The 27,816-nt window shown below is 40.3% G+C and overlaps 2 protein-coding genes across 5 annotated transcripts; one reads left to right on the top strand and one right to left on the bottom strand.

Annotated features, from left to right (window-relative positions):
• On the bottom strand, positions 1-13,697 carry LOC130918944 (uncharacterized). Of its 3 annotated transcripts, none has more exons than XR_009063861.1 (2): positions 319-7,099; positions 1-90 (listed from the first exon to the last, which is right to left on the bottom strand). XR_009063861.1 is itself a non-coding variant. In XM_057841241.1 (2 exons), the coding sequence occupies exon 2, from the start codon at positions 6,361-6,363 to the stop codon at positions 667-669; it is 5,697 nt and encodes a 1,898-aa protein (XP_057697224.1). In that variant the 5' UTR covers positions 6,364-6,529; positions 13,469-13,697; the 3' UTR covers positions 16-666. The 3 variants fall into 3 exon arrangements, 2 of the variants coding, with proteins under 2 accessions (XP_057697224.1, XP_057697223.1); XM_057841241.1 differs by adding an exon at positions 13,469-13,697 and having other exon boundaries at positions 16-6,529; XM_057841240.1 differs by having other exon boundaries at positions 16-6,529; positions 6,758-7,099.
• On the top strand, positions 8,067-27,574 carry tdrd5 (tudor domain containing 5). 2 transcript variants are annotated; one of them, XM_057841245.1, is made up of 18 exons: positions 8,067-8,185; positions 13,129-13,185; positions 15,387-15,620; positions 15,927-16,132; positions 16,465-16,726; positions 17,383-17,513; positions 17,604-17,687; positions 19,922-19,978; positions 20,251-20,413; positions 20,524-20,660; positions 21,332-21,543; positions 21,621-21,830; positions 21,917-21,983; positions 22,344-22,544; positions 23,612-23,746; positions 23,844-23,958; positions 24,328-24,448; positions 24,544-27,574. In XM_057841245.1, exons 3-17 carry the CDS (start codon positions 15,392-15,394, stop codon positions 24,399-24,401), a joined length of 2,283 nt encoding a protein of 760 aa, XP_057697228.1. In that variant the 5' UTR covers positions 8,067-8,185; positions 13,129-13,185; positions 15,387-15,391; the 3' UTR covers positions 24,402-24,448; positions 24,544-27,574. The 2 variants fall into 2 exon arrangements, with proteins under 2 accessions (XP_057697228.1, XP_057697227.1); XM_057841244.1 differs by having other exon boundaries at positions 20,521-20,660.
• Positions 27,575-27,816: the final 242 nt, after the last annotated feature.

Genomic DNA, 27,816 nt, shown 5'->3' with positions numbered 1-27,816 from the left:
CGAGCTAAACCGACAAAGAAACTTGGAGGCCCGAACTCCTTCCTCTCATTTATTTCTTTGTGTCAACGTGTGTGCGTGTGTGTGGTAAAACTGAAACATACATAAAACACCAATGTTATACACAAAATAAAAGGTTCTATACAATAACATGTTTATGTAAATAACAGAAAACTGGCTCCATTATGAGCAAATGAAATGAAGTGGCTACTTTAGCTTAGCACAAAAACGTGTGGGTTCGCGCCACATAAATAACAACAAAATAACAGAATAGACACACCAAAATTACATCTAACCCACTGTTAAAACGTACAAACTTACAGATTTTGTTTTGTCAAGGGTTCCCAACGATGTATGGTGCAGAGGAGGTGTGCAACGTCTTAACACCTCAAGGCCTCTTTTCCAACTGAAATAAAAAGTTCTTTCTGCCTGCTGCTTACAGCAAATCGCCACTAGGGGAAGCCGAGCGCAAACAGCAATACCAAAGAAAAACTTAAGATTCTGAGTTAGAATAGCGACATCCTGTGGACGGATGAACAATGTACAATCTTAGAAAGAAATTAAACCCAAAAAGTAGTCAACATAAGACCAGAGGACATAACACTCCCCGCCTGACATCTGCAAGATGTCAGCCCTTAACTAATGAACGATACACAACAATAACTCGTTTTACATGCTATCCTTAGACATCAAAAGCACAACTTCACGAATTGGGCGAATGTAAAACCTATTCTCGCCGTTTCGGAAAATCTTAACCTCAACTTTTCTGACATTACCGTCCTCACTTGGGAAAGATTTTGTGATCAGTCCGAGTGGCCAATTATTCCTATGTTCCAGAGACTCCCTCATTAAAACAACGTCGCCCATTTGAAGGTTCGGCTTTTTTATTTTCCACTTGCGACGAACCTGCAAGCCTGCGATGTATTCTTTCTGCCAACGACTCCAGAAAACATTAGCTAAGTACTGCACGCGCTTCCATTGGGCTTTGAATAGGTCACTGGTCTGAAACTGCCCTGGTGGAATCGGTGGTGTGCCAACCTTTTGCGTGAGTAGCATCGCAGGAGTAAGAATGACTGGGTTTTCGGGATCTGTAGAAACAGCCGTTAGCGGGCGTGCATTTACAATTGCGGTGACTTCAGCTAACAATGTCACGAGTACTTCATGTGTGAGCTTCCCATATGGATGTTCAAGGAGCATTGCATTGAGGATTTTTCGGGTGACGCCGATCATGCGTTCCCAGGAACCAGCCATATGGGATGCATGTGGAGGATTAAACTGCCATTTGCACGCACTGTCTTTCAAGAATGTGCCTATTTTGTCATTGTGACAGCCTAGTTTGTCTATTTGGAGCTCTTTGCAGGCACTCACAAAATTTGTCCCACAATCAGATCTCAAGAGTTTGGCACCACCTCGGATGGCAAAGAAACGACGCAGTGCATTAATGAATGACGATGTGTCCATTGACTCAATCACTTCAATATGAATTGCACGTGTACTCATGCAGGTGAATATGACTGCCCATCTTTTAGCATCTGCATTAGCACCACGCGTTTTTCTCACTGTAACGGACCAGGGACCGAACACATCAAGGCCTACATTTGTGAAAGGAGGGTCCGTGGACAGCCTGTCTTCAGGTAGCTCAGCCATGATCTGTTCAGGTTGCCTGCCCCTTAATTTGCGGCATGTGATGCACTTGAAAATCACACTGCTTACTGCTCTTTTTCCTCCCACAATCCAAAAGCCCCCTGCTCTGACTGCTCCCTCCGTGAAATGCCTTCCCTGGTGACATAATTTTTCGTGAAAGTGTCTTATTATGAGCTGAGCAAGATGGTGCTTTCCAGGGATTAGTATGGGATTGGTTTCTTCTGCAGACAACTGTGCTTTCTTTAGTCGGCCTCCAACTTTAAGGAGCCCTTGCGTGTCAACAAATGGATTCAGTTTGCTGAGTGGACTTGAGTTTTTTAAAGCTGTGCCTTTTTCAATGCATCCAATATCTTCTGCGAAGACCTCTCTTTGAACGGTGCGAATGATCGTGGTCTTGGCTAGTTGCAGTGACTTTTCAGTTAAATGTTTGTTGCAGTTGTGCCAGCCACGACAGGAAACCTCAGAGTTGTTCTTGAATGATTGAGCTATATGTTGGAGTTTGGCAATAGCCTTTTGCAGCACCTTCCAACTTGAAAACCTTTCAAATCTGGCACTATTAAACTGGGCTTTTGATAGGGTGGTAGTGCAAGTTGTTACCTCAGGACGCAACTCACAGTCAGTCTCTGGGTCTATGAGATCGAAGGTTTGACTTCGAACTTGACTTTGGTCCAACCTGGAGAGGAAAGCTGGGCCTCTGAGCCAGGTGGAGCTGGAGAGCTGCTCAGCGGGCAACGTTCGTGTGGCATGGTCTGCCGGATTTAAGTGTGTGGGCACGTAATGCCACTGGTGAGTTTGTGCAAAGCGCCTGATGCGTTCGACTCTGTTGTGCACATAAACGTGAAAGCGTCTCTTCATGTTTGAGATGTACCCAAGCACTACCTTTGAGTCTGTGTAAAGATTCACCTGATCGACTGTGACATCCAGCTCCTCTAGAACCAACTCTGCTACTTCCACGGCCAGGACTGCTGCACAGAGTTCAAGTCGGGGTATGGTGATGTCTGGTTTAGGAGCTAAACGTGCTTTGCCGAGGAGGAATCCCACTTCGCTGTGTCCGTCCTCATTTGTGAGTTTGAGGTAGGCTACCGCACCTACGGCTTTTGTGGAAGCATCACAAAAAACGTCAATCTCTATTCTTTGGGCTGCAGACAGCGGTATTGAAGTGTACATTCTGGGAATTTCAAGATGTTGTAGGTGTTCGAGGGAACTTTTCCACTTTTGCCACTGTTCTAATTTGTCTTTTGGCAGTTCAGTGTCCCACTCTGAAACATTTGTGGAAATGTCTCTGAGTATGGTTCTACCCCCTACGATTACTGGAATAGCAAAACCAAGTGGGTCGAACACACTGTTGATAACTGACAGAACTCCCCTTTTTGTGAACGGCCTTTCATTTACTCTTACTTGGAACTTGAATTGGTCAGTCGACAGCTCCCATCCTAAGCCCAAACTGCGCTGCATTGGTGGGGTAGTCTGCCCAATGTCAAGACCTTGCATGCCTACAGCACGATCTTCGGTTGGAAAGGCTCCTGTTATGAGAGGACAATTGGATGAGATTTTGTGCAGGCGTATGTTACACTGAGCCAGCATCTTCTGTGCCCTATTAAGAACATCAATGGCCTGCTCTATGGAAGAGAATGACTTTAGCCCATCATCTACATAGAAGTGCCGTTCAATGAATTCTTTTGCGTCACTGCCAAATTCCATTTCTCCTTCTATGGCTGTTCTTTTCAGTCCAAAGATGGCGACTGATGGGGAAGGACAATTACCAAACACATGGACAGTCATCCTAAATTCTTGCACTTTTCCATCAAGGTCATGATTTTGGAACCACAAGAAACGAAGGTAGTTACGGTGGTCTTCTCGTACTACAAAGTTGTGAAACATATGCTCCACATCTGCCATAACGGCGTATGGGTCGGACCTAAACCGCATCAGAACTCCTACGAGAGTGTTGTTAAGATCTGGTCCCTTGAGGAGCACGTCATTGAGAGAAACATTGTCAAGTTGAGCACTCGAATCAAAGACTACCCTAATTTTTTCTGGCTTTTGCGGGTGGTAAACGCCAAAACTAGGGAGATACCAGCACTCTTGATCTGGCGCCAGTGCGGGCGCTGGTTCGGCATGGCCCTTGCTGAATATTTTCTCCATAAACTCAGCGTAATGCGCTCTCATTTCAGGCTTTCTTCTCAGCGTTTTGCGGAGCGACATTAAACGATTGTAGGCCTGCTCCCGGTTGTCAGGTAGGCGCCGCCTAGGTGAGCGGAATGGGAGTGGAGCTACCCAGTTATTCGCCTCATCTTTAGCAAAGTTGTTGTGCATAATGTCTAGGAACAACGCATCTTCTGCCGAAAGTGCAACTTTGTCGTCATTTGTTGTTTGTTGGAAAATATGTTGTCCTAGTTCCGCTTGTGTGTTTAGTGGATCGTTTTTGGTGTATTTCTCTTTGATAACGATTGTGTTTTCGCAAGGACTGAGGAACGTGGGACGTCCACTGTTTAGAACGTTCGTCTTAAATGAGTTCAATGTGGGTTTATGAGCTCCAGAGAGACAGACATCACCTATGACAACCCATCCTAAATCGAGACGCTGGGCATGAGGTGCATTGTTTGGCCCATTTACCTGACCACGAACTTTATGAGCCTGAATGATGTCCCTTCCCAGGAGCAGAAGAATGTCTGCCGATGGGTCGAGAGGAGGAATCTGTGAAGCGATTGATCGCAAATGAGGGTGAGCTGCTGCTACCTCAGGGCTGGGAATTTCGTCTCTATTATCTGGAATCTGATCACATTCTGTTATTGTAGGCAGCATCATGGAGACCTTACCATCTACATCTTCTACAACAAAGCCATCAGCTTTGCGACCTCGTGTCTCTGATAAACCTGCACATGTTCTCATGGTGTATGGGAATATGGTACCTTGCACATTAAACATGTCAAAAAACGCAGATCTGGCTAAGGATGAATTGCTCTGATCATCCAACATGGCATATACCCTCTTTTTCTTTTCTGGAGAAGTTCGGCGATATACATTAACTAAACAGATCTTTGAGCATGATTTTCCTTTTACGCCTTGCCCACATACTTCTGTGCAACTGGCTGTGTTCACAGGATTTGGGCCCTCAGACTCCCCGCCGTGACTCTGGGTTGGGGGATTAAAGTCTTGAGGTGTCCATGGAGGTGGACCGACATGCATGGCAGACACATGAGCATCGCTATCACATTCTGAGCATTGGATAATAGCTTTACAGTCTCGAGCCCTGTGATTTGTGGACGCACAACATTTAAAACAAATGGCGTGCTCTTTGAGAATGTTCTTTCTTTCGTCTAGTGTTTTCATTCTAAACCCCCTGCATTTGACGAGTGAATGTGGTTTTTGGTGGATAGGACATTGTTTGTCTGGATCGAGTGCTGTCAATTTAGCCGGACTGATCTCTATTTTATTCACCGCCAATGGAACTCTGTATTTGTCTCGTCTTACTGATGTCTTACCAACCCTTGGATTTATTACGTTTGAACACTGTAACATAAAGCTAGGGTCTGTTCTCATTTCAGCGTAGTCATTTACGAACCGCACAAAATACGAAAAAGGTGGATAGACTGCACCGTTTTCCCTTTTGTATTTGGTACCTTGTGTAACCCATGACTCCTGGAGTCCATATGGGAGTTTTTCAACTATCGGGTTTATGCCCCTTGGTGTGTCGAGAAAGCTAAGACCCGGCAAATAACTTTCACTTTTGGCATACGATAGCTCTAACAGAAGATCAGCAAGCTCCTGCAGTAAGTGAGTGTCTTTGTTGGAGATTCTTGGAAAAGTCTGCAACCGTTGGAAGAGTGAGGATTCAATTACCTCTGGAGAGCCATAAGTCTTGTCTAGCCGCTGCCACAGACGTTGGAGACCTGCCTGTGGATTACTCACGTGGACCGCCCTGATCCTCTGAGCGTGTTGAAGAGACTCCCCGCCGAGCCACTTGGTGAGAAGGTCGAGCTCTTCGCTGGGCTTGAGATTGAGGCCTTCCGTCGCGTTGCAGAACATGGACTTCCAGGACAGGTAGGACTCTGGCCGGTTGTCGAAAACCTTGAACCCCGATGTCAGCAGATCACGCCGTGCTAGATAGGCTGCTAAATTGGACAGTTCACTTTGTGGGGTTGCTGAAGGTGTAGGCTGGTGTGAGATGTCCGTTCTCGCACGATGAGATTGGAGATGCTCTTCGTCAGCGATGTCGATGTGACGCACATGTGGAAAAGCACCAGCTGATTTTGGGCTATTTTCTGGTTGTTGAGAGTCATTGTGCCTAACCAGGTGCTCATTGTTTGGCGTTTGTGTGCCATCTGCTTGGACACGCTGGTCGTCAAAGTGAGCATGCACATACTCTTGTGCACGCCTGATGGAGGGGGGTGTCTTGGAAAATACCCCTTGCTCGCTGAGGTCGACTTTGGCGCGCTCCTCTTCTTCGAAAGTCGCCTCCCAAACTTTAGCTGCGGCGAGCGCTGCTTCTGCTTCACCTTCCGTCTTCAGAGCGTGTAGTGTTGCCTCGATGCGTGCCTTCTCGACCTCCATGTCGATTTGGCGTTTGGCGTACCGTGCTCTGGCGTAGGCAGCTTCGGCGTCTGCTCGTGCTTGTGCAGCAGCTTGACTCGTTCTGGACCGGCGTGAAGAATGAGAATGACTGGCCTCCGACCTGGTGACCACTTGGCTGATAGGTGGTGAAACTTCTTGTTGAGACATCTTGGGTGCTTGATGTGTTGAAAATCTTTTTACTCTTCTGCCCTCAGCCGAGCGTATGGCTACTCGACTTTGGCAGCGAGCTAAACCGACAAAGAAACTTGGAGGCCCGAACTCCTTCCTCTCATTTATTTCTTTGTGTCAACGTGTGTGCGTGTGTGTGGTAAAACTGAAACATACATAAAACACCAATGTTATACACAAAATAAAAGGTTCTATACAATAACATGTTTATGTAAATAACAGAAAACTGGCTCCATTATGAGCAAATGAAATGAAGTGGCTACTTTAGCTTAGCACAAAAACGTGTGGGTTCGCGCCACATAAATAACAACAAAATAACAGAATAGACACACCAAAATTACATCTAACCCACTGTTAAAACGTACAAACTTACAGATTTTGTTTTGTCAAGGGTTCCCAACGATGTATGGTGCAGAGGAGGTGTGCAACGTCTTAACACCTCAAGGCCTCTTTTCCAACTGAAATAAAAAGTTCTTTCTGCCTGCTGCTTACAGCAAATCGCCACTAGGGGAAGCCGAGCGCAAACAGCAATACCAAAGAAAAACTTAAGATTCTGAGTTAGAATAGCGACATCCTGTGGACGGATGAACAATGTACAATCTTAGAAAGAAATTAAACCCAAAAAGTAGTCAACATAAGACCAGAGGACATAACAGTGACGGAAAAAACTGAAGTCCATCCGTCATTTTGACAGGTTGCAATTCACACCCCAGACCAAAGTGAGCATATTAATTAGCTATTGTCTCTCTTGATCTTGAAAAATGTCAAGGCAACTGAGTGTTTGCCTGGCACGGCCAGACTGTTCTCCCTGTATTTTTCAAACACTGAGAGAAAAGTCTGGGACACAGTGTGGGTACAAAATCAATCGACAAATCAGATTTGTTTATTTGCGTGACGTGTTCTTCACGAGCAACGTCACTCTTGCGCGCCGAAAGTCGTCTCTACAACAACACGGATGGCGGGAGAGCCGAGAATATGTTCCAATCCGCCGTAAATTCAGTTTTAAATTAGCTAAAACACATCGACACGAGACATTGACATTGACAACAGTCTGTCTCGCCATGTTGAATAAACTCCGTTCTCCTCGTATGTTTACTTCCGCGCGCAAGTCCCTCGTCCTGCCCTCGTCGCTTTGCTAACGGCACGTCTGCCCGTCGCTGATTGGTGCACTCCGCTGTCTGTTTGCCTCTTGTTAAGCTTGTTCGGACAGAATATTAATTAAAAATGAATGAAAACTAAATACTATTGAATATGTCATTATTATCATTTTAAAAATGTAAGTGACGGGTAAAAATAGATTATGACCGGATTTTTATGACACTGTCAGTCAAAATGACAGACAACGAAAAAGTCTAGCGCAACCTCTGATATATATATATATATATATATATATATATGTATTTATATATAGTCAAAGATAGCATTAGGTATATTTTAAAAAAAAAAAAAAAAAAAAGTCAGATAGGTGGGGTTTGCAATAATTTTACAATTGTACTTGGTAGTGCGGTATCATTAAAAGCAACATAAGAATGAACATAAGAAGCAGCTCTACAAAATATATCTTAGATGATAAATAAGTACAGTTGATTACAGCTACACAGTACAGTATATTGATGTTTTTAATTGAATTTTAGCTACCCAATGAAGTGCCAGCGACGATGGAGTGTTTTTCCAGTCAGGCACTGTCGGGCAGCTAAATTGAAAATACCGCCTCTACAGACGTTAGTACAATACACCTGTAACATTTTCAATTTCCTCGGCGAGGTCTTTATTATTATCTCACCCCATCACAAACCGTCAGGTAAGCAGATATTTTGGTTCAAAATTACATATTTTGTGATGAAAGACGAGTTTGTTAAAATAAATATTTTAAAAAAAAAAGTGTTTGACTCACTGGGTTCCTAATGCTAATGAAGTAGTTTAGTCAACTGGACGTCTTCTCAAGCGCGATGAGTTCCGCACATGTACTCTTTGGAAGATTACCACGTATTTCTAGATTATATTTTAATGTATATTTAGCAAGTTTGTTACATATCCTTTCAAATATACAGTGTATCATTCGTCACGATTCAAGAAAGCTGGTCGTCGGTTTGCTAATAACAACTGCGTGTAATGATTGAGGCCTGGCGAGGTCCTTCGGTAGCCGTGTCGATGAGTGAGAATGTTCAATGTGAGCATGTTACAATTTGCTATTACAGTGGACACATTTAAGGATATTATCGTAACGATATTCGGTGTAACCATTCGGATTCTTGTCCTGTAAAGTCATACTGTTTACCAGTGGATTTTCATGAAATACGAAGTACTCCACCTCTGCTCAATGTCGCAAATAGTGGCCCATTTGACGTCAATTTCGGGTTTGACTGGCATTCAAGTATTGTACTGACTATATCATTTGAAAAATTTGATTTTTTTAAAATTGAATTTTGTAATTAACTGTGATGTTCTCTCGTTGTGTGTGCTGGGTTTTTATAAAAAATATATATATTTGGAGTGAAACCGTGTGTGCGCATTTTTTTCTCGGCGTCTCGTCTTGGACCCTGCCTGAATACGTCCTGACAAAATTAATTACGTCTACTCGAGCACATTTGTAGGAAAAAGCTGCCACAGCCAACCGCATTCATTCGTTTTTAAGTACATTCATAACAATGCGTGAAAAATAATTGCCCATAATACCCCACTCCTTTGCATGTGTTCTTCAGTATGAAGCACTGCTACAGTTTGCAAATAAATGGAAGCAAAAAGCACCTGTCTAATAATTAGATCTATTCTAAACCCACTGCGAAGGTATCCACCAGGTTTCCTCCAAATGCAGGGGCGTAGGTTTAGTCTTAACATTGTTAAGGATGATATAACAGCATAATTTACATGTACACTTTTTGCTGGGCATGGGGCATTAATAAGACCAAAAAGATTATTGAACAAGGGTCAGGGCTACAATTTTTCACGAATATGAAACCTAGCGTATTGGCCCAAATATAAGATGACCCCCTCCTTTTGAAGACTCAAGTTTGGAAAAAAAGACTTTTTGAACACCAAATTAATTTATATAATGAAATTACAGGACATCAGAAACAAATGATTATAACAATATATTTCAGAGAAAAAGCATGTTATTTTGCCTCATTCAAATCTTAATATCTGAACATTTAAATATGTAAACTAAAGTGCAATCGCATTTGTAAATGAATGGCTTCTGGTTTTTGAAATGTAAATAAACCAATCTATTGTGATAAAACAACAAAATTGCAATAACTGCATTAACCATCAAAGTGAAGTCTAACTGTAACTGAAGTCTTGAAACAAATTTGAATAAGGATAAACATTGCAATTGCAAACATTGCAAACTGGTTAAACTTGAGAGTAGCTGAGATCTGTCATGACAGAACGTCGCTTCAGTGATATCTGGCGCCATCTAGCGTCGTGAATGGGGAGAGTAGCTGAGATCTGTCATGACAGAACATCGCTTCAATGTTATCTGGTGCCATCTTGCGTTGTGAATGGGTATAATGTCTAGACCGCGAATATAAGACCATCCCCTCTTTTTCAGTGTTATTTCAATGCAAAGAACACCGTCTTGTATTCGGGCCAATACAGTAATTAATTGATAGGCTAATGATCAATGCAAAATAAATTATATATCTCTATTGACTTATACCAACTTTCATGTGTATTGGTTTGGGTGATGCAACGTTCAATAGCTGGAGTTGTCCTTGGACTGAAGGGTCAGCGGTTCGATTCCAGGCTACGACTGCCCACTGTCGAAGTGCCTTTGGGCAAGGCACTGAACCCTAATTTGCCCCCAATGGGTTGGCAGTTCCTTGCATGGCAGCAGCACCTTTGGTGTGTGCATGGTTAAATGTGTGCTAATGTAAAGCGCTTTGGGCATGGTAACCATGTAGATAAATGCGCTATATAAGTACTGTCCATTACCGTAAGTGTGAAGATAATGAAAATAATTCACTTAATAATGGTCGGGTCGATTCTATTCTCACAACATATGGGAAGACAATCTAAACTACCTATATAACTGGACTAATCATATAATGCAAATAAGGTTGCTTAAAAGAAGGTGGGGACTATTTGAGCATCCTGAAAAGCTGGTAGTGTTATGTCAGTACCGTCCCTATGCAAACCTACGCCCCTGTCCAAATGTAAATGTAAACAAACTAGGAGAGCAATTAATGCCTGACCCAGACTAAACAAATTTTTTTGGGGCTGTTCCCAAAGATTAGAGTCAAGCAGAGTCAAATTACACAACTCTGTGTCATGATTAGGTATGGTGGGAAATGTTCATAACAGCGTTTACTAACCTTCAATTTTGTTTAAACTCAGGGTTTTCCCTACATAAAGATTGTGGCGCACCGCCACAAAAAAAGCTGCCGTGCCTTGCAAATAAGATGTTTTTTAAGGCCGTTTCAAACTAGCGGCAGCCAAGTGTGAAGGGTTCATGCCGCCATGCTTATGTCAACTTCGCATCCAATAGTAGAGGGGCAGGCGTACTTATATCTGTGCTATCAGGCTGTTTCGGCAGGCGAATATACACAGTCACGGCTGACGAAGTCTTTATAAACGCGTCCCCCCCCCCCCCGCAAGCTTTGGGACCCTCGAAAAATTACTCTCATACTGCTCCTTGCTAAGCTCACAAAAACTACTAAAACTCTTTACACGGCTATTATAATTTCCCCCTACTCCTTGAAATAAGAACTTTTTTTTTTTTTGCGCAGCAATGAAAAAGAAACACTTTGGTGTTGGAACTATAGTAAATATGCTTGCTGCTTTTCACTTCCTGACAGTGTCTATGTCAGGCTACGTGGCTCCTGCCGTTTTGCGCTTGCCGTGGCCTTTGAGATTTAAAGATGCATTGTAGTTTATAATAGGGCTGGGCGATATGGCCTTAAACATGTATCACGATAACTTGAGCAGATTTATCTCGATAACGATAAATGACGATAAATTCGCCCAAGCGGACTGTTATATAATTTGAAAATCTGAATCAATGCATGAAATACAGATTAACTATTTCTTGTTGATTTATTTACCAGCATTCAATTTGATATACTGTATTTAACAATTGTACATGCAGTCTAAACATTAAATTTATAAAAATTAGGGCTGTCAAAATTATCGCGTTAACTGGCGTTAATTTTTTTAATTAATCACGTTAAAATATTTGACGCATTTAACGCACTTGCCCAGCTCAGACATATTTAAATGTCACTAGAGTGAAAGGCCCACCTGTTAATTGTGTTTTGCGGAGTTTTGCTGCCCTCTGCTGGCGTTTGGGTGCGACTGATTTTATAGTGTAAGTAATTATTGCCATCAACAATGGCGGGCTACTAGTTTATTTTTTGATTGAAAATTTAACAAATTTTATTCAAACGAAAACATTAAGAGGGGTTTTAATATAAAATTTCTATAACTGATTTAGAACTGATTTATTGTTATAATAAACAAATACAGTCCTTGTGTACCGCATGTTGAAAATATATATCCATCTTGCGTCTTATCTTTCCATTCCAACAATAATTTAGAGAAAAATATGGCATATTATATAGATGGTTTGAATTGCGATTAATTACGATTAATTAATTTTTAAGCTGTAATTAACTCGATTAAAATTTTTAATCGTTTGACAGCCCTAATAAAAATGTATTGTAAGCAATAAGAATTCAAGTATGAACATTTATAACAGCGTGTATGACTTGAACAATGTACATTGTCAAAATCAATATGCCTGTGCAAACATGTAATTGTAACACAAATGACTTGCAGCTTGAACAGTACACTTCAAAAAGACAACTTATTGTTAATGCCTGCTGTGATATAATTATTAAATACAAGTGTTTACTTTATGGTTTAAGGGTTTTTTTCCCCCCCAGTGCATTTTTTCATAAATGTACGCACAATAAAAATAGCTGGGGCCATTTCTCGGTCATTATAAGTTTCGCCGTTGGATTGTACTTTATGCAGAATTCTTTACCATCACAAAAGCTATCAGAGGAATCACACACACAGACAGATACAAAATAACGCCACATAGTAATTGCTAGATGCAGTCCGTGCCCAATCCACTCATTAAGTTCAGCCGTTTCGACAAGGTTAGAGCCTCTATCCGACTCCATAACGTTCATTTGTAGCGTTAGCCGCTAGCTAGCGTTAGCCTGGCTACCAGTAGAAAGCACTGAAAGCACCATCTCCGGAAATCGTGAGAACAAAGGAGGACAGCGGGTGAAAGCCCGTCTGGATGCCACCAAGAGTCTACTAAATGTCGGTTGAAAGTTTGGTGAACCTCCCTTAAGCCACACTCCATCACGTTTTGCTTGTAGCGTTAGCTGCTAGCGTTAGCTTACCGGGCTTTTGTTTGATTGGCTTCCTGATGATCACGTGACTCCCTACGTAAGCACATTCACTGCTTTCTTAAAGGGGAATGAACATAGACGAACAACACAGAATCAAAGCGGGATGAAAAGACTATTTTCTTGTTTTATTAATTTACCGAATTTACCGACATGGTCAAAATTACGTCGGTCATCGTTAAGAATTTCGGTGACGGTAAATTTTCGGTTTACCGCCCTGCTCTAGTTTATAATTTGTATCATTTAACAATACGTCTAAATGAATATATATATTTCTCATTATTTACACAATATTTGCCAGAAGTCGTCTGAAATAGCTCGTCAAATACAAATTGTTCCTTTACACGCTTTATTTTGAAAATTACATCTGTTCTCTTCTTGCAAGTTTGTGCCTGACTACGTTGGCGCGGAGTTGGAAATCGGGAGAAAAATCCACAGAAAGGTATTTCAAGTTGATGAATGCAATGTTGGTTTAAGCCTGTTAAAACAACATGAATATTGCCATTGACATAACATTTAAGTTTTGTATAACATGTGTTTGTCCCGAATCGTCGTGTCCTACCATAGCCCTTGATTAAATAAAGCCTGTATGAAATGACATGTTAGCCGCACATAGACAGTAGACGCGATTAATAGAAACCTAGCCCTCTGCAGGGCTAATGTTATGTTAGCAAGGTACAGTAATGTTAATCTTATTTATTAGCGCTACGTTAACTTAATTTTACCTTGGCCCGAGTATCGCTCCGCCGCTCTCGAAGTAAACGTGGTGCCTTCGGTGGAGTGGGAGCTAGGTGGGCGGGTCGCCATGCTTAGAGCTGGTAAATTTAAATGATTCCTCGAGGCCTTGATCAATTTTTAAAATCGAGTTACTCGAATTATTCGAGCAATTGTGTCAGCTCTAATTTACTGATGCAGAGTCTTTCAAGTCGGCACTCACAGGCTTCTCTGGTAACATCAAAGCTTCAACAGCTTTCACTATTAACTTTAACAAGCAGCAGACTGCAGTGCACTGGTGAGCAGGGAAAGCAGCAGGAGGGAGAGTGAAGGTTGTACGCACATGAAGTAGAGAAAAATAGACTGCTCAAAAAATAAAGGGAACACTAACCTAACACGTAAATCTGGATGAATGAAATATTTTTATTTAATACTTTGTTCTTTCCATAGTTGAACATGCTGACAACAAAGTCAGACAAAAATTATCCATGAAAATGAAATGTATCAACCCATGGAGGTCCGGATTTGGATTTATACTCAAAATGAAAGTGGAAAAACAAATTACAGGCTATTGCAACTTTGATGTGTGTGAATGTTTCTGACCAATCAGAAATGGGCTCCATGAGGATAGTCTGAGGGCCTGAAATCCTGTAGAGAGCCCTATGCTCACTGCCAATCACCGTAGAGCTTAAGAGGCATTTGCAATAGACCACCAGAATTTGCAACTATGCCACTGGCTCTGTGCTCTTCACCAATGAAAGCAAGTTCAACCTGAGCACATGCGATAGATGTGAAAGGGTCCGTAGATCCCATGGAGAATGTTATGCTGCCTGCAAACTCATTCAGCATGACCGGTGTGATGGGTCATGTATGTATGGTCAGGGGAAGCATATTCCTGGAAGGACACACAGACCTCTACAGGTTAGATGATGTCACCCTGACTGCTATTAGGTATCGAGATGAAATCCTTGGACTCATCGTCATAAGCTACGCTTGTGCAGTGTGACCTGGGTTCCTCCTGGTCCACGACAATGCCCAACTTCATGTGGCTGTCTTATGCAACAGTTCCTGAAGGAATTAATAACAGTGACTGGCCCCCATGTTCGCCTGACCTAAATGCAATAGAACACCTCTGGGACATTGTGTTTAGGTCCATCTGGCAGAGCCAGGTTGCTCCTCAGAATGTCCAGGAGCTCAGTGATGCCCTGGTCCAGATCTGGGAGGAGATTCCCTAGGACACCCTCCCTCGTCTCATTAGCAGCATGGAGACCACACGCACTACTGTGCCTCATTTTGACTTGTTTACATGAAAGTTGAATCAGCCTGTAGTGTGTTTTTCCACTTTCATTTTGAGTATAACTCCAAACCCAGGCCTCCATGGATTGATACATTTGATTTTCACTGATAATTTTTGTGTGATTTTTGTTGTCAGCGCATTCAGCTATGGAACGATCCAAGTATTTAATAAAAATATTTCATATATTTATATCTACAATGTGTTACGTTAGTATTCCCTTTATTTTTTTGAGCAGTGTATATTTCTTTCACTACAAAACCCGATCCTTTTCAGCAGATTCCGATCCTCTGAAAAATGGTGCGATCGGCCCGATTTCCGATCACGTGATCGGATTGGGACATCTCTAGTGCAAACACTGATTATAATGTTAAACGTCACATCTTTTTGTTCCAAAAATTTGAGATTGATCATTTGATTCGAAACAGGGAGCGTTGCATAAGGTAAAAAAACATGAATATTTTCCTAAAGGGCTTGTAATAATATGCACCAAGAAAATGTGGAAAATCTTAAACCATTTGGAGCCAGTCAAAACAAGGAACTGTAACTGGAATCATTGCAAGGAGGAAAACTTTACTGTTTGCCATTTTTAACAACCTCTTCATGTTTTCTTGTCCCGATCTAAATGTCACAAGGCAAAATGAACCAGGATACCATTTTGGCAAAGCTGAAAAAGGATGTTCGCTCTTTGCTCATTTCCTCTAAAGTGGATTTGGACCCTGACCAATTAAGAAAGGACTACCGAACTATGGTGGGCCATCCTCTGCCACTGAAACTCCTGGGCTTCAGAAATGTCATGGATATGGTACAGGAGATGCCTGATGTGGTGTCTGTTAATTTCAAAGAAGATGGGAGTATATTACTGAAGGGTAAATAAGAGTATACGTACACAAGTCCTTACAGCAGTGTTGCCCAAGTCTGGTCCTCGAGAGCCCCTATCCAGCTTGCTTTCCATGTCTCCCTCCTCCAACACACTTGAATCAAATAATCAGGATCGTTATCAGGCTCCTGCAGAGCTTGCTGATCAGCTGATCATTTGATTCAAGTATGTTAAAGCAGGGAGACATGAAAAACAAGCTGGATAGGGGCTCTCGAAGACCGGACTTGGGCACCTCTGCCTTACAGTCTCTATATTGTGCATCTGATTACGCAAGACTATCTTTCTTCCATGACAGCTGTTAGCCATGAGTCTACACTAAACATTGAGGAGCTGGTAGCTAAGCAGCGCATTTCTACTGCAGACAAGAAAAGAAAAGATCATCAGGTTTATTCCTCCCGCTATAGTCACCAGTCAGTCCCCTTGGTCCTTCCCAGACGAGGTGGTGCTCCTCTGGCCCTTCCACCCCAGCTCAGGGCACAGCTACGGCTCGTCCTTTCACAGGTAGAACTAATGCACACTAAAATACAGGATGATTCAAAAAGAATGACCCGATTTTATGATCAAATATTTTTTAAGTAGATGCATCAATCAGAATGAGGGAGTGGGTGTTTGAAAGATCAGATTTCCCAGTTTTCTATAATTGTCATGTGACGCTGCTATAAATTTTAATTTTTGCTATTTATCCTTCATGAGATGTTTAATCATGAAATAGGGTCATTCTGTTTGAATCACCCTGTACATTGTATGTATTTCTTTCATGCTTAAATTCACTATATAATGCTCTGAATAATACAGTATGTCCAGACATTTTACTCAAAATACTGATGTTCTAGGGTCCTCTCAGGTTATCAGAACTAGAGACCAGCTTTCGTCGATGCTTTGGACACATGCTGGCTGTTTATGATTTGGGGTTCTACTCTATTGGAGAGATGCTGGAAGCTGCTAAAGACCTAGTTATGATCCAACAGGGCAGATTTGGCTCAATTCTGACTTTGAGAGAGCAAATGATGCCCAAGCCAATTAACTTACAGCAGAGCCACGAAGCAGTAACAACCACAATGAAAGCAAGTGTCGAGACCACAACAAAATCCCAAGGTATAAAAGTGTATTCTTGGGAATATTCCTTAACCCTTTGTCAGCTACTCTTTTGACTGATTTGCTGCCATTGATGGTGATCATTTGCTACCAAATTTCCCATATCAAAATGAATTGGATGCTTAGTGCCGCCAATGGCACTGAAGGCTGACCATTAACAGCATATCTGTTGTTAATGGCAGGCAATGAGTTAAAATATATGAAATGTAGGGGGGAAAAAAACTTTTTTTTACTGATGATTTTAATCAATCAATCAATTAATGTATAAATGTATTTATAAATACTTGCATAAAAACGATTAACTATAATAATTTAAAAAATAAATAGATTTAAGACCTGGCATCCACATAATGAATGTGGGCATCACATTTTGGGTCATGTTGGCCAAGCTTGTATACCGAATGTTAATATGGTGTTAATATGTCGACGCCAGGTCTTTATGGTGTTAATTTTTTTTAATTAACAAAAATAATAACTTGGAACAATGCTTTTGGAATTGTTTATTTTCACATTTGAAATAAGTGTATACATCAATTCCAAAATGCTTTGTGTGAAAGACCTTATATCTGCACTCTACAAAAATATTTTGGTCGTAAATCAAATGAACTAACAAACATGCAAAACTCCACATTTTCCTTTTATTGATTTCCCGTCAGACTCCTGTGGAAGTTCTGTCACTGAGCAGTCAACACATGTCAGTTCTAATATGCAATTGACAGACAAGAACAAAGAACCTGAAGCTCAGCTTTGCCAGGAAAGTCAACTTTTTCAGGAGAGATTCGTAAAGGTCTGTGTCTGTATAAATCCGGAGTTAGAATGTTGTTGAGGAATGTGAATGATATTATGTTCATTGTGCTGTTAATTGTTGCAATTTAAGCTGCAAGAGGAGTTTCGCCTGAAGATTGTTGAGAATGGAGTTGCTGGCACAATTTGTCACAAGCTCAAAGAGAGACTGCAAAAGGTCAGACAACATTGTTGATGGCGAGCACATCCACAATATGAGCTACGGTAGAATATAGTAACTCTTTTTTTTTTTTTTTTCCTTTTCCACCGGGTGAGCCCATAAAAATCTACCTTTGTCCAGAAGATTTTAAATATTGGGGTGATTGTTGAGATGTTTATGAGTTCAAATGAGCATGTGTAAAAAAAAAAAGTCAACATAGATTAAGGTGACGATTGGTTGATTTTTTTTTTGGGCCATTAAAATGTGTAACAATAGAGCATATATCTATAAGCACGGGTACACACAAAGTTATGAACACATGTGGCGACATGTTCTAATGGTCTGATTGTCCCTAAATGGCAAAAATAAAATAATTCAGTACAGTATATGAGTTTGTGACATCAGACTTTACATAATGTATTGGAATGAAAATACACAATTTTCACAATTCCTAGGGAAGCATACAATACTTACTCAGACTTTGATAAAACTATTTGAACATTTTAGCAACTCATTTAGCTCAACAAATATACTGGATGGCAATATTTAGTCACAATATACAAACTATGATGCTGGGAGCCATTATCAGGTGTCTTACCGTCACAACATAAAATTGAACATAAGGCACAATGGACCCGCACTGGGGAATAAAAAGAAACTACGGAGGCAGTCAAGGGACAAAACTTAGGCTTGATCGCTAATTAATTTAAAACTCGCCATTGACACTTTGTGGCATATTTAAATCACTACCTTACATAGTTAAAGAGGGACACTTTGGAAGTACGGTCAGCATGGCCATGTGACCCCGCCGCCACGCAAAGTCGACAACAATGGTGAGCAACTAGTAAATTTTTAGGTTTAAAATTTTACAAATTTTATTAAAACGAAAACATTAAAAGGGGTTTTAATATCAAATTATCATAACTCGTACTAACATTTGTCTTTTAAGAACTACATGTTTTTCTACCGTGGTTCGCTTTAAAATAAGTTTTAAACATGTTACTGTCACACTGTGCCGCCTTCGTAATGTGAATTATTTTTAAACAAGAATAATGTAGAAAAATGCTAGTCTTTATTAAATGCTTCATTGAGTCCACTGAAATCTACTCACGCTGTGACGCTCACGCGGCTGAGAACAGCCTCACTTACACAATGAGTTGCCACAGCACACTACCGCTAGTGTTTAACAAGCTAAACCAGTGCTTCTCGATTATTTTCTGTCACGCCCCCCCAAGGAAGACGTAAATGTTTCGCGCCCCCCCAAACTCTCTGCCGCCACTGTAAATAGTATCATTTGTCTACAAAATTACTATTATAAATACGCATGTGCCTAACATTGTGTCCTTTTTTTCTAATAAAGAAAAAAAGTAACATAGATCAACTTATAATAAAGTATAACTTTATTAACATTGTTTTGTTTGTAACAGAGAAGACTTGACGTGCATCAATTTGCCTGAATTAAAAAAAAAAAAATTCACATCCAAACTAAAAAATACACTCAAGGTACATTTTTGACCATTTGATACAGAAAAATAAAATGTAATAAAATCAGTAAATAATAACAAATTAAAATTGATTAGAAACATTCACTCATGAGGACAATGTGCCAAAAAATTTGACCGAAAAAACAAATCTGAATAAAAGAAGAAGAAAAAAGTGTCCTTGGACAGGACCGTTTTTATTTTTGCTGCTCACAGTATTTACCTCCTTTGCAATGGTGTGGAGTTATTTTGCAATTAGCATGCTAACTATGCTCACTGGCTTACTGATATAACACTGACAAAGCAGGACGATTGTTGGCAATATTCGGCACGTTTTCACTGAAAAAATCAAGCGGCTTAACAATGAGATTGGGGTCTAATGTCTTTAAGAGGCGTCTTAATTGATTTGGCTTCTGGCTGTCTGCTATAATTATTTTTAGACACAATAAACAGTGGTCTTTCATCATCACCCACTGTATTAAAAGTCAAAGCTAAAAGGCAAACGGCACGAAAAAAGCGCATTCACGGCGGCCGAGGTAGAGCCGTAGGTGAGGGCGGTCGTCGTGACGATCCCAAGCCGAAAATGGCACTTCTCGGGCGGCGACGTGAGAACCGGACAAGACAGTGGGTCGCTGCGTGAGTGAGTCCGGTCGGAAAACGGCTTTCGTAAACGGCGGTGGCACACTGCTCTTCATCACTTGATCGGATTGGGACATCCCTATTTATGTCTGTTAAATGTGCAGGCTTATATGCAATATCTCATGCTTTCAGGTCATCAGTCAAAGTAGCTGTGAAATATCAGTCCACAATCTCCCCGGAGAATATAAGGTGAGATCATAGTTTAGCAGTGCATGCGACCATGGCAAAAATGTCCATGAAGTCGACTCTTGGTAGCAGTGCAAACGACATGGCAAAAATATTCATGAAGTTGTTAACTCCCCAAGAGTTTCATTAGAACCACTTGGTACCACAGAGTAGCTTTTCCAATTTCGTTGTTTGCTCGTCTTGCAATGACAATAAAGGAATTGAATTTTCAAATGTGATCTGTAGAATAGAGCTGTCCTGTTTGGAAATGTGGCTTACATACAGTATTTTGACAGAGGGTTTGGGGTGAGGACTTACCACTGAAAGAGAATGGCTTTGTCAGTGTCACTGAGCTGGTTGACTCCATGAGTGACATTTTTGACTTGCAACAAGTAGAGGAGGACGGCATACACGACTGGATAGTTAAAAACGTTCAGGACTCTGTCCCTTTACACTCAGGTAGGTTCATTATTGGGAAATTGCAACTTATTCTGTATTGTCAATTTTTATTAAACATTTCATTTAATTTCTTGTGAGAAAAAGAAAACATGTTTTGTTATTTCAAGAAGATCCTGTTGCAAAGCAGACAGGTTTTCACCCTACTGAGTCTCTTTGGGAATCTGGACTGAGTGATGATGGAGACATCCAATCAGAGGATGAAGATGATGAACAATTAACAGTGCAGCATCTGGTGAATCAAGAATTGGTAAAAGTTAATTTTCAAAGTGCTTAATGAATTTAATTTTATGTGTAACTTTTCATGAAAAGTACAGTGTTATCATGGTCATTGATGGTGAAGTGGTACGTTCGTCTGGCTTAGGTGCAGGTGGCCTGGGACCAATTCCTTCTCCGTGGTGGTGTGATTGTGGGTGCGAATGTTTGTCTCTGTGTGTGACCTACAACGGCCTAGCATTTAGGACTGAGGTGGGCAGAGTCTGCAGACCGGTCCTTATGGGCCGTAGTGGGTCGTGGTCTTTGTGATCCAGCACAGGCAGTTTAAACAATGGGCGGTACGGAGAAACAAGAAGCACCTGACTGCAATGAAAAGGTGTCCTCTTGATGGGTTGCAACAAAAACCTGCACCCACTGCGGCCCTTTGTAGAAGAGTTTGCCCACCCTTGGTTTAAGATGTAGTCCGCCTTACGCCTGAGGTCAGCTGGGATAGGCTCCAGCACCCACATGACCCACTACACAGTGTTGAAAATGGATGGGGAGGTTTTATACAGTATAATGTCCATGAAAAAGTAACCAAAGAATGTTAAACTTGTCTGTAAACTAAGTGCAATGTGTAAGATGAATCTTAAATTTATTGTTGTAGAGAAAATATTACAATGCGTGTCTCAAATTTACTACAAACGCATTTGTGTCTTTCTTCAGATGTCTGAATTGTGTCCATCTATTAGTGTGTACCATGGCGCTGTGCCTCTGGATGCTCTGCAGAGTCAATGTCTTGAACGGCCAACGGTGCATTCTGCTTTTGAGTTGTTACCAGTCAGGGTGGAACAAGTGGAATCTCTAGAACTCTTCTACATCTCCTTCATTGGTAACAAGGAGGCCCTAACATTTGAGAACATGAAAGGAGAGATGAGGTGACATACTGTGTTAGTGATCGATTCGAAATTCCAATTTGCAGATATCAAGAACTACCAATGTTGTCTCCTTTCAGACAATGTTACTCCTCCCCTGATGTGTCAGAGCGCTACCGCCTCCCCAGGCAATTTATCCGACGAGGGCAAGTCTGCTGCACTTCATCCAAAGAGATGTTGTTTTCCCGAGGAGTGATTCACAAGGTCATCAGCCCTACCAGCGTTGAGGTGTACCATGTGGACGTTGGCGTGGTCACCACTGTGCACACTGATCACCTGATGTTCCTTAAGTAGACAATATCACTACTCCCCTACTAAGCTAATATAATAAAAGTTATATGACTTCTGAGCTGCCGTTTTTTTCTTATTATCTTAGGTCATGCTTCTCCATTCTTCCAGCACAAGCTGTTCCATCATCACTTGCTGGAATAAAACCAAATTCTGTAAGTTTAGTGTATGTGAAGTTCTATTTTGAAACAGTTCCTCATTGTGATTCCTGTATAGTTAATGTGTTGTGTGTTTTACACCCTATTTACAGATTAGATTAAGTACTCCTACATCTGGCATGATTGCTTTAATTTTTTAAAGAAATTGTAAATTGAAATCGTAGAGAAACGTTATGTAAACTTGATGAGGCATTTCTCATTTTGTTCGTGTCGGCTCTTTGGTTAATTGAATTGGATTTAATCTAAAACATGTATGGTTTTATATTGTTCAAAGATACATGCAAAATATACATAATACAGTGCAAAAAAAGTGTCAAGCTGCAGTTGGCTAACCTTTACTTGGATTTGTGATTGCAGGGTGCCTGGAGCTCCCAGGCTCTTTCTTCATTTGTCGATCTTTGCAGTAATCGTCCCCTAGTGGCCGCTCTTCTTTGCTACGTTGGAGATGTGCTCCAGCTCTATCTTTGTGATACCCACACTGACGAGGATATCTACATCCACCGTGTCCTCCTTAGCCAAGGCCATGGGGAGGCCTGCAGCGACACTGGCAGTACAGCAGTGAGTCCTACAATTATGTTGAATTGCATGCAGTTTCAACATGGCTTGGATAAACAGTTGTTTTTTTTATTTAAAGGTATGTAGCAAGAACATTTATAAACTTCACAAAGATTCAGCTCAAACTATCTCTGGTCAAAACTAGACGTGTCCTGATACAATTTTTATATATTTTTTTTAATGTCGTCTGATACGATTTTTTCCCCCCCTAAGTTTCATGTTTTGCTGATGCCGATCCAATACCTGTATTTTTTACACTTAAAAATAATGCAAAAATTAATGCAACCAGTAAATGATAAATGTGGTCCCTGCTGGTAAGTAGTCCCACACAGCGGACAGGTTTGCACAGTGGTTTAATTTACAGCAGTTTAAAAAGTATGACAGTCCTGAAAACTGAACATGTATACTGGATCAGAGCATACCATATGACCAAATCCAACACTCATAAAATATGGGTCGCTAATACTGAGTATTAGATCACGACAACACTAGAGAAAACATAACCTAGACACATTTCTGTCGCATGTCAGTCATGTTGAACATTTAAAACTACATGGGAAAAAATGTATCGTGACTAAGGCTGCAGCCATCGATTAAGTACTCAATTAGTTTGAAAAATCGAGTAATTGGAATATGAACATTAAATGCATTGCAGATGCACATATTCCCACAAAAAAAAAAAAAAACTGCCAAATATACCTCTGAACTAAATTATGAATGAATAAACAATCATATTAGCTCAAATAAAAACTTACAACCCTATGTTGGTCTTAAAACGGAGCAGCTAGATACAGCCGTTAGATGACTTATGTCATTTTCATTGTTGCCACTAGTGGGCAGTGTATCTACCCAAATCAATAAAACTAAATGCAAACGCTTCAAAATCAAACCTTTACAACACCACTCTAATTAAACGAATCCTCGAAGCACCAAAATTTGATTCTAAGCTTTTTTTTCCCTAATCGAATTACTCGAGTTAATCGATTAATCGTTGCAGCACTAGTGTAAACCGTAGTGTCATGTGTTGATGGTATACCTGCTTTTATACTCACAACTTCCATCTTGCCCAGGTGGGTGCCCATATCAGCCCTGTTAGTGTATACTTGGGGGAGGGCACATTTGACTTGCCAGAGGTGGTGGAGTTTCAAGACGATGAAATGCCAGCCTTAGAGTTAATTGAAAACAATAACACCAGATATTGCCAGGTACTATTTTACTGTTTTATTGATTCTGTAAGCAAAAGTCAAATTCTTGCATATGCTTTAGACCCTCTGGAAATGTAATTACTTTTACGCTTTTTAGACTCCTTCCCCACATGCAGAAGAGAAGCCGGAGTTTAATGGGGTGGAATCATCCACAGTTTTTCCTCTTCCTGTTCTGAAGACACATGAGAAAATCAATGACAGCATCTTTCAGGGTACATAGACACGCACGGCAGATTGATATTTCTCTAAATAGAACATATATCAAATTCAAACTGAAATGAATAATGGGTTTGTAAACTTTAGAAAGGATTTATCTCTAGATATTAGCAGCATGACAGTATTGACATATCTTGTGCAGAATCTGAATGACTGATATATAGCAGCTTTTCATGATGACATATTAGCTTCTTTGTGAAAGAACACATTACCTGCTTTTGGTTTTTAACCCAACAAGTCTAGTTTTCTGAGTTCAACTTGCTACACACAATTGCGTACGGTGGTTTAAGTTAAAATTGGCACATCATGCTTAGCATAACATCACAGACAAGTAGTAAGTATAATTACAAACACCCATCTTACAGAAGCAAATCTGAAGCAAGAAACTGGTTTGAGCAAATGTTCTGGTGGCCTTCTACCTCCTCGACCAACTGGGTAAAAAAAAAAAAACAACTGAAGATGATAGGTGAAATACAGGAGTGGAAAGTAAGTGCTTTACATACAGCAATTGTGCTAATTGTAACAGTTGAAAACATGTAAACACAAAAAACTAGCATAAGTAATTTACTGTGCATTAACAGGTTGTGAACATATGAAGAACGGGAGAGAGGAGCTTGTTGCAGTATGACATGTTAATTTTGACACATATGTTACCATGAGGTCTAATGCTACTGCAATTCTTGTTCTGTTTGCATTTTGCAGCTTTTATGTTTTATTCTTTTAGCTGGACACTGTACATAGTGGATATAAAAGGTCAAACAATAGTTTGCTTAAAGTTAAATTGACTTTGAGGGGCATCACCCTGTGGAGTTAGACTTTAAAGAAGATAAAAACTAATTGAAATGCTGAATGCTAAAATTTACCCAGTTTTTACGAGCACACAATTCAACGACAGTAATGTTCAGACTGTAAGCTGCACCCATTAATTTTGAATCAGTGTTTGTTGATGTATAGGCAGCAATGGACAATAAGCCACAGATTTCCATTAGTGTTGGTATTGTTTTTGTAGTGATTTTGACCCATCACTATGTGGTATTGGCCAATCCAGGAACTGTACTAATACCATACTTTTGGAGATTTATCCCCCCAATACATAATTAAGGCAAAGTCACTTCAGTGTAAAGTAATTGACGAATTGCTATCATGGCCTGGCAAAACAATCACTCAATCGCTCAAAAACTCAATCGCTGCCATTGACTGTGCTAGCCGTCCAATCCATTTGAATTGGAAGGGCTGACAGCGAATAAACAAACATTCATTCATGTCACCCTCCCACTAAATACGGTTTATAGTCCGAAAATTATAGTAACTTTATTCAACGCCGATCTAAATCCTAAAGCCATACCTATATATTATTAGTTAATTTTCTAGGATACTATTGTGATTCAATTCAGTTATTTCGTCACCATTGTGGGTACTATTAGTAAGGACAATATCCATTTTTAGGAAGTACCGTATTTGTCGGTCGATAAGCCGCTACTTTTATCCTTCATTTTGATTCCTGCGGTTTATTGTCCAGTGCGGCTTATATCTTGATGTATTTGGGTTAATAGGTAACACTTTATTTGACAGCAGCGTCATGAGACCGTCAAAATTATGACATGACACTGTCATATGTATTAATGTATTAATAAATGCTTATAACGGATGTCCTTAAGTGTCATCTGGCAAGTTTTGTTGTTAACTCCATTTATGTCCAACTCGGATCTTTTACATCCATTCAAAAGTGAGATCATTTGCCGGATGACACTAAATGACATCTGTCATAAGCATTTATTAATGCTCATGAAAGTGCCGCGTCATAATTATGACAGTTTTATGACAGTCTTATGACGCCGCTGTCAAATAAAGTGTTACCGGTTAATATATTTTGGTTTAAATAGCCCGTAATACAGTGAGGAGAGCTGTGGCTTATAGTCCGGTGCGGCTTATCTATGAACAAATGCTGTTTTCGTGTCAAATTTGGTGGGTGGCGGCTTATATTCAGGTGCGCCTTATAGTCCGAAAATTACGGTAGTAATTTTAGAATGTACATCCATATCCATCCAATTTATTCTAGTTTGTGAACATCATTTACAGATTACCTCATTATTTTGGCGAGCAAATTCCTTACTTGTCGCGATTTGAATAACCAGATTGTAAATTCCAGCACTCTTGAGTTTTTAAATGGTCTGGATTTCTAAATTGAACCGAAATTCTTATTTGGTATGCCTGAGAGCAATTAAAAGCTCTAGGAGCAACAAACAAACAAACAAAATAAGTGCCGAGTTGGTTTGATGTGTTCACAGCAGTAAAGCTCAAAATCTTGCCTATCCATGCATATTGACTAGGTGCATGAATATGGCGACCCCTGCCTTGCTGCGTGCTGTTTCGTTACCTAATGACAAAGAAGCAAGCAGATTTTCATGTCACATTAACCACATTGAAATGATTGTTTTCCTGCTTTCTTTGTCTGCTCCTCTTATGTCAGTTACGCTTTATAAAGAGACTGGGTTTAGGAAACTTTATTGCAGTGTGTCAAGCAGCACACATACATATTCACATAACAGATTTCAGGACATCCACCCCTACAGTCAGTTTTATTTTTGAGCCAAAAACCCAAAGTGGAACCTTGTCAGACTGGTTGACTAGGACTAACGTTTGGGCCATTTACAGGCACTTTTAATAGAAAACATTTTTTGGAGCCTCCACCCACTACTTATTCTTGTCGCAGAGAGAGGACAATTTTCGGCTTGGACGTGAAAAAGGGGTGCTTACACCACACCAACTATGGAGACTGCAATAAAGCATTTTATAGTGTTGTTCCTGGACCGACTCGCTTCATTAAAAGTAAATGACACAATAGTAGAGCACAGGTTGATGGGGAATGCGTGGATTAGGGCACAATCTATCACTAATTGTAAGCATTTTGAGCTTTACAGTTTTTACCTTTGTAAACACACTAGTTTTATTGTCACTTAAGTAAAGGGATAGCATAGTTTAAAAGTAAGCTTTTTTTAGTTGTCTATTTCATTTAATAGATCTCTTGACTATTTGTATCCACTTCAGTGCCCTCTAATATCTCCATTCTGTATCAAACCATACTTCCTACTGAAGTTGATCATTTATGCATTCATTCCTTTGGCAATTAAAAATGATAACTGGTCTTTTTTTTTTTTTTTTTTTTTTTTTTTTTTTTATAATTAAACCAAAAGACAATTACGCCTGAAGGAAATTAAAGATAAGGCCAATTGTTTCAACAAGTTGCTTTCTTTGTAAAGAATTAGTGCAGGATGTTAGTATGTGTTTGTTGGAATCTTTGTTTATTCATCCAAAACAATTTATGTAGAGTTTACCCATCCTAGTCCAGTTATCCTCAAACTTTTCTCACAATGGTCCACAAGGGCTTAAATCTTTTCTCAAGCACTTAAGTCCACTTAGGAAATATTACTACTCTGTACAGGTTTAAAACCTAAGTGAGAAATGAGTCATTGTATAAAAAGTATTTCATTTGTTTGAATGTTCAAGTCTTTAAAACTGTTTGACTTCAGTTGGCTTAGTACAGCACAGATGTGCAACTATGATAAGCTGTTATGTAAATGTGGACTTCAATATAAAATTAAGATGTAACAATGCTGTGTGTCTGTGCCTTGCATTTGGGATTATTTTAAAGACATGAAGAATCGGAGGGTCTCCCATACATTCAACTTGGACTCGAGAATGACCTGCTGAAAAGCCAATTCTACTTTAGTAAAAGTTGCCGTTTTTTTCTTTTTCTCAATGAAAAAGTAGCTTCTGCTTCAACAAACTCGTTAATCCCCTCAATAAGAACATGAGTTGCAGCTCTCAACAGTCTCTCACTGGAAAGGCATTAT

The sequence above is a fragment of the Corythoichthys intestinalis genome, chromosome 7 (genome assembly GCF_030265065.1).
Source record: "Corythoichthys intestinalis isolate RoL2023-P3 chromosome 7, ASM3026506v1, whole genome shotgun sequence".
In the NCBI taxonomy this organism is placed as follows: Eukaryota; Metazoa; Chordata; class Actinopteri; order Syngnathiformes; family Syngnathidae; genus Corythoichthys; species Corythoichthys intestinalis.
The sequence above is the reverse complement of the archived record's forward strand: the minus strand, read 5'-3'. Positions and strand labels throughout refer to the sequence as shown.